The 13,240-nt window shown below is 38.4% G+C and overlaps 1 protein-coding gene across 1 annotated transcript in view; it reads left to right on the top strand.

Moving 5' to 3' along the window:
• Positions 1-1,100: 1,100 nt before the first annotated feature.
• The window catches only part of LOC753090 (ras-related protein Rap-2c), a 38,291-nt gene continuing 26,151 nt past the window's right edge, over positions 1,101-13,240 (top strand). The window contains exon 1 of the mRNA XM_011666396.2: positions 1,101-2,131. Within this exon, the coding sequence (XP_011664698.1) occupies positions 1,553-2,110 (558 nt within the window). The 5' untranslated portion in view covers positions 1,101-1,552 and the 3' untranslated portion in view covers positions 2,111-2,131. The remainder of the gene's footprint in view (positions 2,132-13,240) is intronic.

Raw genomic sequence — 13,240 nt, forward strand, 5'->3', positions numbered from 1 at the left:
AATCAAAATGAGATTGGAAAAAAAAAAAGAGATGCGATGAAATTGGCAACAATAGTCAAATTTGACTAATAGCCATTATAATACCAAACGAAGAAGAAGAAATGGTTAATTTTTTAGGCCTCCACATGCCAGTATTGTTGCTCCTGGATTGATGGTGAGACGGCAGGCGCGGATCCAGGATTTCTTAGGGGAGGGGGCCCAACTTTTTTTTTTTTTGCTCCCGAAAATTTGAAAATCGCGCCGGCCGAAAAGTCGCTCAGTGGGGGGGGGGGGGGGGGGGGGGGGGGGGGGGGGGGGGGGGGGGGGGGGGGGGGGCTGGTACAGAGCACAATTTTTTTTTTTTTTTTTTTTTTGCTCCCGATAATTTGAAAAACGCGCCGGCCAAAAACTCGCTCAGTGGGGGGGGGGGGGGGGGGGGGGGGGGGGGGGGGGGGGGGGGGGGGTAGTGAGCACATTTTTTTTTTTTGATCCTCAAAAAAAATTCAATTTGCACCCCCCCCTTGAGCGCCAGGGGGGGGGCCCAACCCCCAAAAAGGTAAAAATCACGTGATTTTACATGATTTTTTTCTCAAGGGGGGGGGGGCCCGGGCTCCCCGGGCCCCCCCCCCCCCCTGGATCCGCCACTGTGAGACGGTGTGGTATAGATGTTACGTGTGTGGAATTTTTTCTCTCTGTTTCCTCTTTCAAGACCCACCTCGGATAAATTAAAAACATATACACACAAGATACGAATCTAAAACAAAACAGAGTAGAACAAACAACCCCCAAAATAATACAATACGGATGAATGCCATGCAAAAACTAAACGATTTATAGAAAAATCGGATAAATAAATGTTAAGAGATATTTTTTGTCATGTTATGCCTAGATTTTTCAATAAAATTTACGTTAGAACTGAATCCTAACTATTATATCCCACAACTCATCCAAAATAATGGTAAAAATAAGCATTAATCTTCATGATTCAGATTCAATATTGAAGAAACCGACAACGCCTACATGTTATAGATAAATGTCCCCTTTTTGATTACATAGTCTGCTGCCCTCTGCGGGCGTGCATATACGCATGCAATTTCCTTCGAGTTTCAACTTTTTCAAGTTGCTAATATTCTAGATTTAGCTGTGATTTCGGGAAAAGAAGGTCAGCCGACGGACTATGGAAAACTTACTCACGTAAATATTTCAAAGGAAGAGCTTCATCAGCAAGCTTCATTCGCTTGACTTTTATGGAGGAACGTGCTTCTCTTAATTTTTTTGAGTTTTAAAGTCGGACGATTGTTTGGTACACTTGTATTTTACATTCATCTCACTCGTTCACCGGTACCGGTACCGCAGCTCAGCGCTGTCGTTATAGTTCAGTGGCTATACTGTGCTTGTGCAGTCGCCTGATCCCAGAGCTAGCCGCCTACTGTGTGTTGGGAGTTCCCACGGTCGCGGTCAGCTGTTCATCGTCATTGCTTGCTTCGCATTACAGAAACCCGTGTGCAAGTATTGCACTTCGCTTGAATAAAGTGAGTTTTCTTCAGCGAAGAAGTCATTCAAATACACCAAGATGAGGGAGTATAAAGTTGTTGTTTTAGGAAGCGGAGGAGTGGGCAAAAGTGCCCTGACAGTACAGTTCGTCTCGGGAAATTTTGTGGAGAAATACGACCCTACAATCGAGGATTTCTATCGCAAAGCCATCGAAGTTGAAAACACCATGGCGATCTTAGAAATTTTGGATACGGCAGGTACGGAACAGTTTGCGTCAATGCGGGATTTATACATCAGAAACGGGCAAGGTTTTGTAGTAGTTTACAGCGTAACGAGCAAACAATCCTTTGGAGATGTTCTCAATATTCGTGAGCAGATTGTAAGAGTTAAAGGAACTGACCGAGTCCCGATGGTACTTGTTGGGAATAAAGCAGATTTGGAGCACGAGCGGCAGGTACCCACCAGTGAAGGAATGATCCTCGCCAACCGTTGGGGCGTGCCCTTCTACGAGAGCTCCGCTAAGAGCACGCAGAATGTGAACGATGTATTCGCCGATTGTGTGGTAGAAATCATGCATATATTGGCGCCACACAAGCAAGTCAGCGGGGGTTGCTGCTCCAAGTGTGTGTTATTGTGATTTCTTACTTATCTACATTAGGTGAGTATTGTCATTCTGATCCAAACTTAACAACAATGTCCTGATGAGTGATGAATATAAACTTTCTCAATGGAAAATGAATTATTAATGCATACAATATGGATCCAGACATTGTCAATACCGGTATACATTTCTTATGGGCGGGTGTCAATTTTTCCTGGTAGGAGGGGAAAGGGGTTTAAAATCTGACAACGATTTGAATTTCCTGAGACTGGACTATTTGCTTAACCCCGGGCTATAGTATAGGTGGGGTTAAAGGGGGTCTTAGCCCCACCTATAGTCTAGTCCGGGTTAAGCTTATTACATTTTCTGTTCACACATGTATTTACCAAAGTGGGCTAGCACCACCTATATAGTAGGGGTTAGCTGGCCCTGCAAAAAAGTAGGGCTAACCCCGCAATGGTGGTGCCAACTCCGCAATTGTAATTGCAAGCAGATGAATGACAACAGAAACGAAAATAGTCTGGTACTACGCAATGGAGCAAATTAATGAATATTCACACTATACAGCTATATGTAGTACGGGGCTAACAAATTGCAGTGAGAACAGCATGAATTTTCTTATTCCGGGATAGGCGCTTACTTAGTACAGGACTAAAAAAGCGTGTGTGAAAAGCCAAAAAAGTTAGTCCGAGCTAAGGATAGTACGGGGCTAAGCAAAGTACGGGGTTAAGCAAAAAAAGTGTGAAAAGAGACTAAAGAGTAGACCTTTTTAAGAGTCGGTCAAATATGACTCATGAGTCAATTCAATACATTCTACATACATGCACATGTACATTTAAATGCTTTCAACTACTTGGGTTGTTCTCTGACTAGTGTGCTGCCTACTACAGCTTGTACATTGTAGTTCATGTTCTCTCTCCTTTCACATAAAACATTTCAATAAATTTAGGTAGGCCTATACACCGTACATGTACATGTTCGGGTAGGTTGTGTAAACATGTATTAATAGTGACATGCTGTAGTCTGAAAATAGTGGAAGCTCTTTTAGGTGACACATCAACAGACATGGACTCCATGGAGGTTGATGATTGACGACTCTAAGCTGAACCTTGTTAGAAGGTCACACACTCATCTTTGTACATCTACATTCTAAAGATAGCAACCTACTTTATCTTATATCCATGTGCACAGACTAATGCATGCACAATCTACAACTTCATTCAATTCTGTGGTCTTGATGTTGTATACCCTGCATGTACATATAACATACATTGTAGCAATATGTTGAAACGTATGGGTACAAGTTTTTACTACATGAAGTCATGTACAGTGTACATGTTCTATTTACTTGTGCAGTGTACATGTACTTTAATAAAGGAGGTCAACATGCTTTGAATCCAATCATTATTAGTTCTTTAACATGTATATGTACATGTACAGTATACTCCAAACGACATGTACCAACATTAAAACTAACAATGAAATGCATACAGTATTGTACAGAGTACATGTACAGTAGGTCTGCATGTAAATTGAACATGGTACTTTCAGTTTCTTGTGAGACCACAGATTCTTCAAACCAATACTTGGCCTTTCCTGTTTCCTGAGAAGATCATGTACCTTGATGCTCTTCCTACAATCTTTTTTTAAATTTTTTATTCCCTAAAACTTGCATTGTACATACATGTACAGTACATGTACATGTAGGCCTACATGTACGTGTACCTGAAATGGTATTGTCATGGGTATAAATATAAAACTGGCAATAACCCAATGTAGCCTACATGTACAGTGTACCTGGATGATATTTTATTTCATTAGTTTTGTTTGTCTTCTTCCATATCACTTGGCAATTCTCATTTCCTGTTAATTGTTGTGATTTATCAGGTGGGTACTTCCTTATTGATGATCACATTATTTACTTTAATGCTGTGATTTCTAAACTAAATCTAAAGGAGGCCTTGGAGTGGTTAACCATGCTTTCAGCCAGCATCAGTTGATCATAGCTTTAAACATGTACAAGAAGGACCTAATATTTAATCACAGTAATAGTACATTAGATAGCAGAAAGAAGTTTTTTTAGAAAGGAAGGAATTTGAAAAAAAAGGAAGAAAAGAATATAATCCTTTAGTATGCATAATATATTCCTTTTGAGCTGTGGTGCTACATATACAAACATGTACTGTACATATGTACATGTACATTGTACACTGTATGTGTCAGATATTCTCACCTACACTGTATATGTTTGACACTGCAGTACAGTAAGCCCTTAAAACTGAAAAGACCAATGTTGTAGCACTGCTAAATGGTGTTATGTAAATGTACATGTATCTGTATTTACACTGTGGTACATCGCATGAATGTATGCATTGAGAAGACTTGTATTCTGCCAACATGTTTCAAACAGACAGTGATTTATATTTACATACAGAGTCTGCATGGTCCTTTGGAAAGTAGGCGTGTCTGAATCAATGTTTAATACATTGCTTCTAATCTGGTCTAATCATGTTTGAAGAGTCATATCATATCTTTTATTGGTGCTACACCAGATAGGGATGAGTCAAGAAAGAAGTATTTAGGATGTGCATCTGATTTCATTGCTAGGTAGTAACCAGACACTCCTGTTCACATGTTAACTCAGTAGGACTCCAATGCTAGCTGACAACTACCTCTCAGTACACAGTGCATCATTCCTTCATGCATGTACATCTGTTGGTACAGTAATGCTGTATTTTAGTCTATTTATCATACTATCTACAAAATACATTGTACAGTGTGTACATGTACATGTAATGTAGCTCAGGGCATGTTGTAGCTACAATGTACAGTACTGTACATGTGCATCATGGCTTGAAACTATAAACAGGCTTTGAAGGGCACCCAAAATTGATGTCCAGACCTGCAAAATATTTAATTTTGTACCTACATGTACATGTACCTGTTCATGTACTGTAGTACTGACTCACACTGACTGTAAAAATGCAATACGGACCCCTTTGAATATACATGTAGGCCTATAGATATATTTTCATTATCATTATTATTATTATTTTAAAATTATAAATATTTGTGTATAAATGTGCTAGTCAATCATTTTAGGATGTTATTTCTGAAGAGCATGCTTCTATTATAAAGCCCTCTAGTCATTCACAAAATAAGCAGAAGAGTCATGTTGTCTGTTGCTTCAAATACAGTAAAGTTACATAAATCTAAATTGTTTACAATATTATGGAATATATTAAATAAAGCTTTTAATACTGGGTGATCAAAATTTTGCTGAAGTCACATTTGATAAATAGAAATTGATAATATGACAAAAATGTATGCAATTATGAAGGGTATGTTGTAATGCTATTTGGGTATATATTTATTTCATTTTCTATTGAATGTGGGACCCCTTTGTGTTTGTGACATTCTTGATTGTGATGTGTCACACTGTTTCATAGAATCTCAGTGCCATTGAACCTTGTTGAATGAAACTCTAAACCACCTATGCATTGTACACAGGATCCAGTCCTATACTAGCACCACTGGACATCAATCCAGTCTAGTTTACATGCACCAGTCTGAGTCAGTCGTAGTGAGTGAGTATTGAGTGTCTGCACTATGAGACTACTGTTCATGGACATTGATGTACAATGTACTTGTAGATCTATGCAAATCTACTGCACCTCATACCCACCATAGCCCCAGACTGACAGAGTTAGGCTTGGCTTCAGACAATGTAATTGCATTTAATATTTAGTTATTAGTGTCCAAATGGAGCCTGTGCATGCAGACTAAATCCAATCTACAGTATCACATACACACCCACATATTTCCCATTTCTATTTCGTTTCAACCCAAAATGAAACTTCAGATCCCGGTCGGTCGGTCGGTCTGTAGTGCTGTGTGACTTGTTGTACATGTACATGTATGAGGGATGGGTTGTCTGCTGGCTTGTGTCAACTCAAGTTCAGGAGAGGTGGAGAACCCTAACTCCTAAAGGAGAGATCAGAATCTGGGTCAAATGCCGGAAACTTGAATCTGTCTTCTTTGAAATGATGATACTTTGCAGATCGGTACATCATGGCGGTGGTGGTTGTAGTGGGTCTGAAGATTCATGACTAATGGTGATAGTGTCATGTACATGTACAGTGTACATGAACAGTAGTATTGAAGTTCTAGACCATACATTGTACATGTACTTCCCCTAAATGTGTACCGACATGTACATGTACATTATCATTTATGAAGAATTTGAATTGGCTAATATTTTATAAGATACATGTACCAGTATATACATGTACATGTAGGCCACAAGCAAATTTAGAAAGAAGAATATTGAAATTTATTTTTTTAAACATGGTTTGTTTGCGAAAGCCAATACTTGTGAAATAGAGAAAACTTTGTGTTTTTTTTAAATCTAAAGTATGCAATGTACTTCTGACAGCTTTACACAGCATGATGGAAAAGAGCCCATGTATATTTCCTCGCATAAAAGTGACCCAAAACTATCTGAAAGCATAGTAGATTGTATAACATTGACACCAACAGTGAAAAAAATACACGGGGGCTCGGGGCGAATTAGCCCCGAAATGCCTAAAAGAGCCCCCGAAAATCAGGAAAGAGCCCCTGTAGTTTGCATAGAGTTCAATGCAAAACAAATTTTAGATTGTTATTTCATGCAGGCAAGCTTGAAAAGTAGCCCCCGAAAAATAAATATTAATTTTTTCCCTGGACACCAACCATGGTACATGTACATGTAGTACACCTTACACCAACAAACAATTCTTCTGTACATGTACCATGTTAGTACCAACTACAGCATGTACCATCCTACAAAATCCTTTGCATTTGCATACATTGTACAGCTTAGAAATTTAGCTGCAAAATGCCAAATTCCCTCTCTCTAATATTGCTAGTACAGCATTATTTTGATGGAACCATACAGTACATGTAGCTGTACATACATTAGGTCCATAATGGAACTGTGTTCATAGGCTTGTCTGACAGGCTGGCTGGATTATACTGGTGAGTTCTTACTCTTCTTCATTCCAATAATATGCTTGAGGGCAGTAATATGGAGATGCTTGCCGTCTAAGTTCATTAGCTGGGAGTAATAAATGACCAGGAGCAATTCCATGCATAAGAGCTTTTAGGGTGTGCGTTCTTATATTCCCTACGGGCAGAAACGTAGCGGAGCGTAATGAGGCAAGACAATGCCAGGCTGTTCTATGGTTGGTGAACTTGAGGCTGTATCTCATTTCACAATGTGTCGTGTTCACATTGGTGGCTATACAACACTTTCTCCTGCGACAATCGCTATGTGCCAATTTCCTACACTATTACCGAATAGAACCTAATTGCGACCATAAACCTAGAAACTAACCTCCGTACGTACCTTTGATGATTTTGAGTGATTTTGAAATTGATACACATTTTAATTGTTTCCTTTGTTAAGTTTGTTTTGGTTTTGAGAACTGAAAACTGTACAAGGAAGTACTTTATATATTTTGATGATGAGGGTAGAAATACGTACAACACATTTTAAATGCTAACCATGGCTTAGAGTTTGAGTATTATAAACCTTCAGACAGTTGATTGATATTATGAGGATTACAGATAATTTCAAATGAAAGGTATTTTCATACAGGCCAAAAGGAATAATTGTTTTGATAGGCAGACACATTATGATTCAACAATTTATGTTTTTATGCTCACTGAAAATTGATTGCAAGCATGTTACTTATTTAAGGTATTTGAGGATCCAACACAGAAATACATTTACATACTGTACATGTACATTTGGAGCCCCCCCCCCCCCCCCCAGCCTAGGCTAGAGTACATACTGGACTTCCTTGTATTATTTTCATAATTGTACATTCATACATGTATATAAAAAAGGGAATTTACCTGCCTGTGCATGTACATGTATACTCAAATTCATGAGCAGGCAGCAGGATTATTGGTGTTTTGAAGTGAGTTGTTTTCTGTGTCTTGCCTTTAATAGGGTAGATTGACAGGCACTTGTATGGTATAGCAATGAGGGGAGATTGGGGAGGAACTCTAATGCGTTAAAGAAAGGGCAATATGTTCCTCAAGGAATTCTTGAATTGTTTTAGGCAAACCATTGCCTTATCCTCAGGGAAGCCATCCATATGTAATTGCTATAATTTGATCAATGTTTAGTTCTTTAACCTTTGCTATTGTGTAGGAGGTATATATACCGGGGGAGCCATGTTCTCACACTTTCTACTCTGTGCGGAGGGCTTTACTCCACTAAAGTGTGATCATCTTCTCTATGCTTGAACCCCTCCTTGGAATCCCCTAGGATATTTGTGGCCTTTTCTCCGCCAAGCAGCATTTCTTGATTGAAATTGAATGACATTTGTAGGACAACCAAAGGGTCTTCATGTGTACGCCAAATGTTGGATGCTCATCCAAATTTCACACTTGGATTGCTAATGTGCAGATTGGTGTGTATGAAGGGAGCTGTATTTGATGGACACATGGTACATGTAGGGGTTTATCATTGATTGGTAGATCGGTCTGATTATTGACCTGCTCCCCTCCTCTCCCCTCCTCTCCCCTCCTCTCCCCTCCTCTCCCCTCCTCTCCCTGCCACTCTTCATTATTTGGTTTCATACATGTAGTATAAAAAGTGTTGGTAATTTCTGTGCTGCATTGCATAAAAAGATAGAACGATTAAAACTGTTTTCGCTATTCTCACTATTGGCCCACACAATTTAAAGAATACTTTCTCTCATCCATTTTCGTATGATTGCAGAACTCTTCTATCTAAAAAAATGTGAATTGAAATTGTGTATGTCAGGCATCTCTAATCTTGTCTCAATAGATTTAAAAATGACAAATTTATTTCATTTGAATGAAGTCTAGCTCGTACAGTCATTGTAAGCCTACAAATAACTACAACTTACTGCTTTGAATAGTTTGAAGTATAAATAGCTGCTAATATTGGCTGGAATTGATGATAGTTATTTGATAAATCATGATTTTATGACTAAAATCAGAAGAAAAATTGGGTCGAAAATGTCCGTCTACATCTACTTTAGATCGATGAAAACATGGCAGCAATGATGCGCACAAAAGAAATTGTCACTGTACACAGTGTACCGTGCATTGAAACTAGGGCTTGCAATCAATAATTTAAAGGTTAATTACTTGCACATTACAAAATCTCAAGTTATTACAGATGAGCAAAGATTTGAACAACGCTAGCTAAGGGTCATGAATGCATGCTCCAAGGCACCTGCCAATTATGATGCACTATGGGCATGTAAAATCAATATCGGAGACAGGAAAGCTCATATTTGGTACCTGTGCCTTATTAGATTTGCATGCTTACGTCATTTCAAATGTAGGTTTTTCGTCATTATGTTGTCAAGCAAAATGGAGGCTTTTTCTTGAGGATGACGATGGATCTATCGGCATGTTCATGTCCGTGAATAACTGCGCACTTGTGCAGTGTAGAAATGTACACTTTGCTTGTGTACTGTGTGTGCTTGATAGGCAGAACTTGTTCACGCTGGACAAACAAGAAATTCTGCTCACCCAAATTTTTTTTTTTACCTAACTGGCAAACCAAGAAATTGGAAGAATTTTCATGCAGTCCAAGAGATGCAATTTTGCTACCTCACACAATTAAACCAAGAAGTTTAATGAGACAGAACTACATGTAGGAAGCTTCATCCTTATACAGTCAAACCTGCTTCAGTGACCACCTGTCTACAACAAGCACATTTTTGGTTCCCTTGAAAATGGTTTCTCTTTGAAACATGTACTAAAGGAACCTGTCTACAACAAGCACATTTTGTGTTTCCCTTGGGCGGTTGCTGTATACAGGTTTGACTGTACATGTACAGTTTGTATCTCAGTAATTGAACCTACACCCATGTACATTTTGTACATTGTTCATGTACTGTACTCTAATGTATGTACTCTTTAGTGTATTTCACAATCTGATGTAATTAACGTTGTTGAATTATATTTATTTATGTTAAATTATTTTCGTTCAATGTACATGTACTTACCTTGTTAGGCGCCTTGAGCATCTCTTGGGGTGGATACATGTATGTGCGCATTATAAATGTTGTTATTATTTTTTATTTATTTAATGTAATTCAGACAGACAAGTTGTACAAATGCAGTACAGTATGTACATGTACACATTGCACAGTATATGTACTGTACCTTCCTGTAAAAATGTGTGATGATAGACCATCACCAGACTGATTGAGTGCAGATATGACTGTTTGGTGATTTATCTCCTTCATTGGGCAGTGTTCATGAGAATGTTTACTCAATCATGAAGGCTGCAGTTGTCTGAACTCCAATTGAACTTTCACAATAATTGCTTCAAAAGACCATACACAATACCGATAACTGTGAGTGTCTTGTGGCTCATTCACATCAGGCGTGTTCTATTTTGCAGCGTACTGTATTCATAAAGTGGTATATAAATGACCAATTTAGTATAAGTTTGTACAAGTCATGATGCAATGATGCAACATATCATGAACATACTGACTTGGGGGGGATCACTTTTCCAGTATAACCTGATCTATATTTGCAAATGTAAATCATGTTGTTGACTTGTTGTTCAAAAGGCTTTGTTTATCATTGTTATGGTTTGAATTCAATCTTATTCCAGCTGTGATGATTCTTACTGGTAGTGATAAAGTTTATAAGGCCAACATGTCTAAACTAATAATCCAACCTTGCATTCAGACACGAATAAATGTTTATGGCTAAACCAAAACGGTATACCTTTATGATTAAATTTTGTGTCTCAACTCTCAACGATTACTCATGAAACAATGTATAACGAAACGTCATATTACAAAATGGGGGCTCGGGCATTGTTTCGAATGAGAAATCAATGAAGAAACTCGGTTGATTTGTGGTTGAAGTGTATGGTGACTATAACCTTTAAACGCGAGTCCTGACCTTTTCGTTTCTGAACAGGGTACATGTACAAGTCGTTTCTTGAAGCACTCTTTAAACTTGATGGTACCAGGACATTTGTCTATTTAAATCTTTTCTTGTCTATTTAAGTTTTTTCTTGTCTGATGTCATTGAGATTTATCTGTAAACAAAGTCATTAAAGGTAAAGACCCACCAGTTTTGGAAACGCCCTCTCTCAAAAAAGGAATTGGAAGCTCTTATTACCAATCATGTGAAATAATATGTTTTGACAAATACGTGATGATATAAATTTGGCAAGGAAACCGCCTATTTAGTATTAAGTTATATATTTGGTAAATTATTACATTTATCTGTACTGGATATATATCGGGTAGTCCCATATACATGTTTCTGTGTACAGTGCTTGAAACTTTACCAAGACTTGGCCAAATTTCTTATCGTTTTGATGATTCCAGAACCTTGCAATACACACCAATACTATGCTAGATGAAAAACCTTTTCTGATCGATTCCACAACGTTTCTTTCACAATGCAATCGCATGACCAGAACTAGTCTATACCTTTAAAGATGAAAGAGGGGGGGGGGGGGGGTGTCGAGTGCGCCTGTGAAACTCTGAAACAAGAGATGATAACATGACATTCAAGTTCATGTACTACAGTATATGTACATGTATATGTACATGTAGTTTGGGATCTGAAAGTGAATGGTAGCAGATTTACCTGTATGTTACAATTTGTTTCTGTTTGTTTTTACCTGTACCCAATCTGAACAAACAATTGATGAACATCAACTATAATTCAGATTTAATTCATATAAGTAGGCCTATGAAGAAGACAGGGAGCAAAATGACAAACTATGGGGCTTGTATCAGAAACGAGCTACCGTAATTAACGGTGTAATAACCGCACCTTTTTGCCGGCGAAAAATATTCAAAGTCGGGGGTGCGGTTTATACACGGTACACCAAAAAAAAAAAATTAAAGTTTCGATTTATGCCCCTCCACCTGGCGCTATGCTTGGCAATGTCTCCCAGCTCAGTAATCGATGTGTTGACTCACCACTCGGAAACTAGAACAACACTCAAATTTGTCTGTCATCTTGGTTTGAAAGTAATCTTTCTGATATGTACAAAGTTGATAATAATAATTCCTCCAATTTTTCTTCTATTACACGGCGTACCACAAGGTTCTATCCTAGGTCCTCTACTGTTTTTTAAGTCAGCAAAAAAAAAGTCGGCAAAAAAAAAAAAAAAATTAGGGCGAAAAAGAGGGGTGCGGTTAATACACAAGGGCGGTTTATACAACATTAATTACGGTACTCTTGTTCAAATGTAGCTGTTGTACATGTACATGTAGACCACTTCATGTATTTTGGGCATAACAATGCATGAATAGTGAGCTGCCTCATTTATACCAGGCCACATACATGTACATGTACATGTGTGCCTACTGTACATACATGTACATTGTATACCGGTACTATGTACATGTACATGTATGTGTTGGCTACATGTATATCAAGGAGTTTCCACTTTTTATCTCTCTGTCATTTGGGAACTCCTTGGCTGCATACACCTACATGTTCACATAGTGTACAGTGAATACAGACAGGGTGACACACTGCTTTGCTCATTACCATGGGTAAACTCCCTGCAAGTGCCAACACATTTAGCCTGGAGAGTTGTACATGTACATGTATACAGTATGTTTGTAGACTACTTGTGCATGTATGTGTTGTCATATTGCCAAGTTCACAGCAATGTCACTTGGCATGATTCACAAAGCCTTCCTAGATACTCCAGTCTCCAGGCTACATGAAACCAATACTTAGCAGTATACTTTTGCATTGATCTTCCTGTAACTTATTGTACGTTCACATGTCGCCTATTGTCGGCCTACAAACAAATATTTGAGTTGTGGTCAGCGACTGCTAAATAACAGTTAGACCCCCCCCCCTCCTCCTTTATACAATGTGTTTTTGTCTTTAATAATATTAATTGAAATTCTTAGAGGTTTTAGCTACCTTACTTTACTTTACTTTAATACATGATGTTGTAGGTCTAAGCCCGTTCATCGATCCAGGATTCTTCCATGATTACCTTGTTCAAGCTTCTTCTTTCTTTTCTTTTTTTTTTTTATCAAAGACCATTTTGATCCAGAGTCTCTAGTAGACTGTAGCACTTGTTTCATTCAGTTTGCCCCTGTATCTACAGTACATGTACATGTATACATCAGC

This window comes from Strongylocentrotus purpuratus, unplaced genomic scaffold (genome assembly GCF_000002235.5).
Source record: "Strongylocentrotus purpuratus isolate Spur 01 unplaced genomic scaffold, Spur_5.0 spur5_scaffold_12, whole genome shotgun sequence".
NCBI classification, from domain to species: Eukaryota; Metazoa; Echinodermata; class Echinoidea; order Camarodonta; family Strongylocentrotidae; genus Strongylocentrotus; species Strongylocentrotus purpuratus.